Raw genomic sequence first — 8,217 nt, 5'->3', positions numbered from 1 at the left:
TCTTAAAAAAAGCCCTACACTAAAGGAGTGTAAATTCCACTTTCTGAAGCTGAGAAACAAGGATTGCTTTAAACATGCAAGACCTTTTCTCCTCTAAAGTTTAAAATGAGGACATTTTAGTGCCTTCTAAATATAAGAAATAGTTTTGAACATTTTCTAGTAATCTTAATATTTTCTTAATATGAAGTCTTTGCTCCATTCAGGATTATTCATTCCATTTTTATCTCCCCTCAGAGACACTGCACACAATTTTACTTACTAGCTTAATTGGTTAATTTTTATTACCATCACTGTAATAAATGAAATCATTCTGACAGTGGAGTATCCTCTGTCCTCTGCTGCACTGTGCCATACTCTGTCAAGTAAGAACGAAAGCACTGGTGATTTCATTTAACAAGACCAGTTTTTGCTTGGCCATCTGTTACCATTCTTTGCAGTCTACTTACCTCCCCAGGAGACCTCTGGTTAGAAGCAAACTCTCTCTCTTTTCTTTTCCCCCCACTTTTTTCTTTTCTTTGGACAAGGAAGAAAAGAGAACCCCAGTCTAAATGCCTTTGCACCACAAAGCTGGTTGCTTTTTGAAAAGATTAAAGTGCCCAGACTGGCTAAGTAGCTTGCAAGACCTCCTGCTCTGTTTCTCACAGTTAAAATAATGTAGGTTTTCCTGTGTGAGTGTTTAGACAAGGGGAGAAGCAGCTGGTGTGAAATGGCATTTTGTGACTGCAGGAATTTTCTGTCTGTTCCAGTTCAGCCATGGAGGCCCCCACGGCCAGCACAGTGCACCTGAGTGAGTGGCAGGAAAGTTCCTTTGCTGTCACCTCTGGCACCTGCACCCCGGGGCAGAAGGCAGATGGGTACCGTGCCAAGGTGCTGCGCATTCAGTATGCATGGGCAAGCTCCGAGATCTCCCAGGCCTGTGCTGCCAGCCTGTTCAGGAGCTATGCAGAGAAATACTCTGCCATTGTCGACTCTGGCAACGCGGAGACTGGCTTGAACAACTATGCGGAAAACATCCTGACTCTGGCAAAGTGTCAGCAAAGTGACAGTGACAAGTGGCAATCTGCCTTGACAACAGAGAACGTGTTTGAATTGAAGTGTGTGCGAGAGAGGATGCGGGCTGGCAAAATTTTCCAGAGCTCTCAGATGGCACCGACAGATGCCCGTGTGCGAGCTGATAAAGGGGTCAGCGCCCCCGCTGCTCCAGCTCTTCCCAAACTCCATGGCTTCGGCAGTGCCGGGGAGGCTGAGCTCACTGCTGCCTCAGCAAAATGTGCCAGTCAGGGACCAGATCTCCTTGGGCATCCCTCATCTTCCAAGTCCCTTCAAAGCAGTGTGCCTCCTGTGACCAGAACTTCAGACACACTTCCTGCTGCTTCAGCCTCCTCAAGCAAACAGGTTCTTCCAGGTTTCCAGGCAACTCCGCTCTTTGGAAGTAAAGAAGCCACTAATAGTAGTTCTCTTATAATGCCAGGTAACTGTTATGATGGACAAAATTTGTCTCTTTTCAACCAGTCAGCTGTACCTGCCTGGTCTGCAAATTCTGGGAAAAGAAAAGCATTCTATGGTCTGGCTGATGAAGGCAGCACAGCTGTTCCTAGCCTTGCTCCGTGTCAGGCCTCCATTTCTACAGAAACTAATGGTTTTTCAGGGCAGAGAAACAGAAATGAAGAGAGCAGTGCTCCCGGGTTTAAAACTGCAAAGGAACAGCTGTGGATGGATCAGCAAAAGAAATCTCAAAACCAGCGTGCACCAGTCTCATCATACGGAGGAGTAAAAAAATCCCTGGGTGCAGGCAGGTCTCGGGGTCCGTTCGGCAAGTTTGTGCCTCCAGTTCCGAAACCAGATGGAAGTGAGAATGGAGTAGCACAGTGTAAGCCTCATGTAGGGGAATCAACAGACCCATTGCTGCCTGTGGATGAACGGCTGAAAAACATAGAACCAAAAATGGTTGAACTCATCATGCACGAGATCATGGACCACGGGCCTCCGGTCGGCTGGGATGACATTGCTGGAGTGGAGTTTGCCAAAGCCACCATCAAGGAAATTGTGGTGTGGCCCATGCTGAGACCAGACATCTTCACCGGCTTGCGTGGTCCTCCCAAAGGAATCCTGCTCTTTGGCCCCCCTGGCACTGGCAAGACCCTCATAGGCAAGTGCATCGCATGCCAGTCTGGAGCAACTTTTTTCAGCATCAGCGCCTCCTCCCTGACGTCCAAGTGGGTGGGCGAGGGGGAGAAGATGGTGCGCGCGCTGTTCGCCGTGGCGCGCTGCCAGCAGCCCGCCGTGATCTTCATCGACGAGATCGACTCCCTGCTGTCCCAGCGCGGAGAGGGCGAGCACGAGTCCTCCAGGAGAATAAAAACCGAATTTCTGGTGCAGTTGGATGGGGCAACGACCTCCTCTGAAGATCGGATCCTGGTGGTTGGAGCGACAAATCGGCCCCAGGAAATCGATGAGGCGGCCCGGAGGCGACTGGTGAAGAGACTGTACATCCCTCTGCCCGAAGGCTCCGCCAGGAAGCAGATTGTCACCCGGCTGATGGCACAGGAGCACTGCTCTCTGAATGAGGAGGAAATCAAGCTCATAGTCCAGAAGACTGATGGGTTTTCTGGGGCAGACATGACCCAGCTCTGTCGGGAGGCTTCCCTGGGCCCCATCCGCAGCCTGCAGTCCATGGACATTGCCACCATCACGCCGGAGCAGGTGCGGCCCATCTCCTTCCTGGACTTTGAGAGCGCCCTGAGGACGGTGCGGCCCAGCGTGTCCCCCAAGGACCTGGAGCTCTATGAAACCTGGAACCAGACCTTTGGCTGCGGCAGATGAGCTGCACCACAGCTGTTCCACTGGAGCAGGGTAGGATTTCAGCACTGCCACGTATCAAACCTGTGGCAATTCAGTGCATCTGCACTTTGGTTTGCTTCTGTCCTGGAATTAAACCTCCTCATGTTATGCAGGCACGTGTCCAGGCTCTGGCTGAGGCTTTGCCAGGTGAAAAGTCCACGAGGAACTGCAGCTCATGATACGAGAAATTGCTGAACAGCAGTGGCATGACAGCATTTACAGATTGCTGGGAGAGATGGAAATAAATTTCACTGATGTTTAAGGGGAAGGTTATCAACCCTCAAAAATAATTGAAAGGAATTTTGGGAAAATCTTGCAAGGTCCACCATGCTGTGTCAGTAAGGAATTCAAGTAATAGCAGAAATGCTGATTTTGGGTAGGAGCATGGCAAAACTGGATAGGGAAGAATAATTAGAGGTGCTTTGTTTGGGAGGAGAGGATGGAGATGGATGTGGACTTACATGGAAAAATGGAAGGGAGGACAAAAGAGGGAGGTCTCTTGAGAGTTGTCTGACAGCCAAGGCTCATTACTGCAGTCAATCCCAGCTTCTCATTAAAAACCTTTTTTTGATGATTTTCTGCTTGACCTTACTTTCTGTGCTGCATCAGCATGTGTGGGTGTGTTTTATTGGCAGGTCTGGACACCTGCAGGTGGAGAAGAGGCCGTGGGTCTCAGGGGCTTTAGGATCTGGCCCAGCTGTGGGGTAGCCAGTGTGGGCAACCAGGTGCTGTAGGCATCCAAAACTCCCTGCCAAACTAAGGGCTGGACAAGCTGGCAAGGAGGGAGAGCAGGATGTGGAAAGAGCCCCCAGAGGCAGGACAAGGGGGCTCAGGGTCTGGGCATGGGTATTTGATCAAGTTAAATCCTGTGGCAGTGTCTGAAGGCTCTGCGAGTGAGGTGTCCTGGTGAAACTGGAGAGTGTGGGGCTTGTGTCACACACTGGTGACCTCGGTGCTTGGGGCTGGAGCTGAGGGACAGGGTGGGGCTGTGGGTGTTTGTGGGAGTGCATTTGTGTGTGTGTGTGCTGGGAAGGACATGCCCACTCTCTGTCCTTGGCTCTGTGTGTGTGTGTGTGTGTGTGTGTGTGTGCTGGGAAGGACATGCCCACTCTCTGTCCTTGGCTCTGTGTGTGTGCTAGGAAGGACATGCCCACTCTCTGTCCTTGGCTCTGTGTGTGTGCTAGGAAGGACATGCCCACTCTCTGTCCTTGGCTCTGTGTGTGTGTGTGGTTTTGTGTCCACTGGTTTGGACTGGGGGCTCACCTCGCTCCTGGCTGCACCCCCAGGCAGAAGCAGCAGCAGCTGGATCCATCAAATTCGGATGGAAGATGCCTTACTCCAAGAGTGCTGGGCTCTAGTGGTCAGCAAGGAGAAATCCCATGTCCAGCACCTCCTGGGTTCCACTGCTCCTTAAAAAGTCCTCATGCATCAATGGTAAAATTCTTGGCTAGCTTGCATTTGGCATTCTTACCTAAGGCATGAAAGAATGCACAGCCTTTTATTCACACAACCTGTCCTTGCCCACTGACTGAGCACAGCTGCCCCTGAAAGGAAAATAAATGGAAATCTTTCCTTTGGATTCCTTTGTCCGTGTGGCAGAGCTGCCAGCTCTGCTGTCTGTGCTTCGTTTTCAGTTTCTCTAAAGAACTTTTCCTCCCATTAGGGAAAATGCAGAACTTAAAAGCTGCTCTTCCTCAGATTTCTCTGAAACTGGATGAATGCTGTTTAACTGGCATTTTTTAAAGACATTTGGAAACTACAGGGCCCAGGAGATTACAGTGAGCCTTGAATTCAGAATAATTTGGAAGGCTTAGGATTTCTTAGAGCTCATCTTGATTTAAACAAATGAGTCAGTTTTATTCATAGCTTATGTTTTTAGTAAAGTCCAATATATATCAGAAATTGTTTTGCAGAGTTGTAAAAATTCAGGTATGGGAATTTATCTTCATTTTTGAGATAGTGAAAATAGAATAATTAGATTATTCTGAAAGAATAAATGTGTGATGTAGTTCAAACCAATCGACTTTTGTGCCACTTGGGTAAAGATTATGAGATTAAGTCTGTTTTTGCAAGTTCCATTTTGGAGAGCTATAAACACATACTAGGTAAGATGTTTGCTTTCTCCAAACATTTCTCTAAATTCGTTGTTCAGGCAAGTGAGTGAAACACCAGAGAATTTTCATTGTTTAGTCAAATTAAGGTTGCTCAAGGGTTAATAAATGCCTTATTTATGATTAAATAATTGCCTTATTTATGCTGGGAATTATTCTGGTGTGCATTCTGTGGTCATCTCTACATCTGAATTTTCACATTTTTGTGGAAGTGCTCCACAAGGAGGGACCAGTGAGAATCCACATGGTGACAGAGAATAAAGCTCCTCCTGAGGTGACAGGGACTTGGACATAAGTTCTGTGCCCCTGTGGAAATTGTCAACGAGATAAAAGGTAGAACCAGACAAGGCTTTGTTCTTTCTCCTACTTTTCAGATTACTCATTACAAGAATTACATGAACATGCCATTGGTTTTTTTTGGTTTTTTTTTTTTTTTTTTGAAACACATAGAAATAGTGAAAGGGAATATTAGGTAAAGTTTTTTGTGTTTTAGCAATGATGCAGGTGACACAACCATCTCTTCAGCCATGTAGCATTCTTTGGGCTTTGCTGCAGAGCTCAGAGCCAGCAGGACTTGCAGTTTCATCCCAAGGTGAATTTCATAACCCTCTGTAACAGTGCCACCACATAGCAATTCGACTGCCAGGAAAATAATTTCACAAAATACAGAAAATTGCACAGAAATAGGGCATGATTGTAATTTAAGGGAAATGGTGCAGATAAATCCACTTTAATGGATCTGTTTAGTGTATGCAGAAACCTATGTACTTCATTATTTATTCTTTTTGGCTGGCTGATCTTTGGAAGAAGAAATGCACAAAACTCTGGTTTTGTGGTTCAGCAACGTTGGGTGCACAATCTCTCAGTTTCTTTTTAAGGCAAATAATTGCAGTCCTGGAAAAGTCAGGTCTTATTAATAAACAAGGCATTTCAGACTCTCAGTGCATCTTGGATTTGAGTTAGCTAAATTGTCTCAGAGCTGCATGAAGTCCCCTGGGGGATTTTCATTTGCAGAAAGCTGTGCCAACACATGTAGGGGAAAAAGCTGATGAGGCAGAAATGATCATCACCTGCTAATGGCGAGTGGATGGAAACCAGACTGGCCTCTTAAGGGCATCACTAAGATTGTCCTTTTGAAATAAGGCAATTTCCTTCTAACAGAAATTATGGAACTGCTGACAAGCCAACGTGACATTGGAAAACAGCCCACCCAACAAAGCAGCATGGGCTGTCCCCTGGGCTGCAGTGCAGGCTCCTGCTCCTTGGGTCTGCTGGAACCAGCCAAGGAGGCCTCCCCTCAGCCCTCCCCTACTGACACCTTCACACCTGCACCCAGCACAGAACAGTTCCTGTAAAAGCAGGGAGAGCAAAGATACAGACACAATATTCCCAAAGTCCACATTTCTTAGCCTTGCTTTTTAGTGTTTTGTTACCATTCTGTATCAGTCATGTAAGATGCTGTGGATAAAAGAAGCTGTAGTACTAATAGGTTTCTGGTACTTTTTTTTTTGTCCCATTAGTTGAGAAGTTTCATATAACCTTGGATCATATCTGTGAAGCTAAAATAGCATTATCACAGAGTTATGGGTCTGGAAAGGACTATGAGGAAACTTCAAATTCCCCACTTTGTGTAAGGTGAATTAATTTTTTTGATTCCTGGTGCATGTTTTGCCTGGTTTGTTCTTTAAAAACATTCAGTACTTATAAAAACCTTGGTCTCTTTTTGGACTTCATTCCCATGCCAGTGATATGATCACAGTCAGGACTTCACACATTCAGTAGGTGCTGGGATGGGAACACAGAGTGGTAAATGTTTAGTGTTAGCCATTAATAAAGTGTCTTTCTTGCCTGGATTCTTCTTCAGCAAGGCTGAAGGTGAGTAAAATTCTTCCCTAATGTCTCATCTCTGTTACTGTGATGCAAGAGTTCTGTGCCTTATCCTGTCTGCATTTCTCACATCACAGACACAGGGAAAGGTTTAATCATCCCCTTTGTGGCAGGTGCCTGAAACAGTTGGGATGTCATCATTTGACACTACAATAGCACCTGTACTAAATAGAAGTTACTCTTCCACTCCTTTTAATCATTTCCTGTTGGTTAAACTGATCACTGCTGTGTGCTCATCTCTCCTCAGGGCTGATATCCCAAATGCCAGTGCTTGTCAGTGATAAAGGATGAAACTGGAGCAGAGTTGGACTGACCATGGGTGCAGGGTGATAGATGAACTTTTCACTGTATTGTTCATTTTCAACAAAGTTGTTCTGAAGTTGTTTTCTCCTCTTGCCCAGGTTGGTTTCAACAGCAAAGTTATGCAGAGGAGCCTCCCTGTTTCATCACTAATAGTCACCAGTGAATCCATCATCTCAGCTGCAGGAAAGACCCAAGTGGAATCTCTGGCATGCCTTGTTGTTTGGCTCTTAATGCACTTTGATTATGACTTTACAGCTAACTGGGCAGAGGTGGTACAAAAATTTGATAATTTCCATCTTCAGAAAATATCACAAGAAAGACTCAGAGAAGGTGTGTCCTGTGTCCATATTCCCATATTACCAAGGCACATAACCTGTTCTAAAGGAATGTGAAGTTGTTTTCTGGTGGCAAAGATGGAGCAGTAAGCAAAAGGCAATATTGTTCTTTTCCAGAAGCTGAGGGTCAAGGAAAGTGAATGAATGAAAGCTGCAAGCATGCTGTAAAGGCAAAAGATCTGCTTTCTGGCTGGTGAGAGATGATGCAGTGCTTCCTCACTGCAGATAACTGGGGAAAAGGGGAACAGCTGCCCTTTCTTCACCCAGGCATGGCTGGAGTTGTTGGCTGGGCAGGGAAGGGGGGAACAGAACAGGGGAACCTCCAGCTGTCCGAGCTCAAGCAGGGACAAGGCTGCTGTGCGTGTGACTCGGGCAAAGCATCACAACCAGGAGCTCATGGGGGCAGCTGAGGTGCTCCCTCAGGTTCCCAAACAGCACCCTGAGCCCAAGGGAGCCCCTCTGGTTGAGCTGGGCTGGTTTGTACTGGTCAGGGGCAGGGTGGAATCCTGCATGCTGTCATGCCTGGGATCTTATCCATCCTCCTTTGGCCACGGCAGCGCGATCAAACACAGCCAGGATGCTTCAGGCTTTCCACCAAAACCACGGGAGAAAAGCTCCCAGGAGCTCAGGCTTTCCCTACACCGTGCTGAGAGAAAATTCCAGTTTCAGATTAGTTTACCTGGTTTTGGAACTGTCAGGCTGCAATCTGAAATTCTCTCTGAGCTTTGGAAAATGGAAAA

At 46.8% G+C, this 8,217-nt stretch overlaps 1 protein-coding gene across 1 annotated transcript; it reads left to right on the top strand.

Annotated features, from left to right (window-relative positions):
- The first annotated feature begins 753 nt into the window (after positions 1 to 753).
- On the top strand, positions 754 to 3,326 carry FIGNL1 (fidgetin like 1). Its single transcript, XM_058815236.1, has one exon. The coding sequence runs from the start codon at positions 754 to 756 to the stop codon at positions 2,821 to 2,823; it is 2,070 nt and encodes a 689-aa protein (XP_058671219.1). The 3' UTR covers positions 2,824 to 3,326.
- Positions 3,327 to 8,217: the final 4,891 nt, after the last annotated feature.

Source organism: Ammospiza caudacuta, chromosome 1, assembly GCF_027887145.1.
Source record: "Ammospiza caudacuta isolate bAmmCau1 chromosome 1, bAmmCau1.pri, whole genome shotgun sequence".
In the NCBI taxonomy this organism is placed as follows: Eukaryota; Metazoa; Chordata; class Aves; order Passeriformes; family Passerellidae; genus Ammospiza; species Ammospiza caudacuta.
The sequence above is the reverse complement of the archived record's forward strand: the minus strand, read 5'-3'. Positions and strand labels throughout refer to the sequence as shown.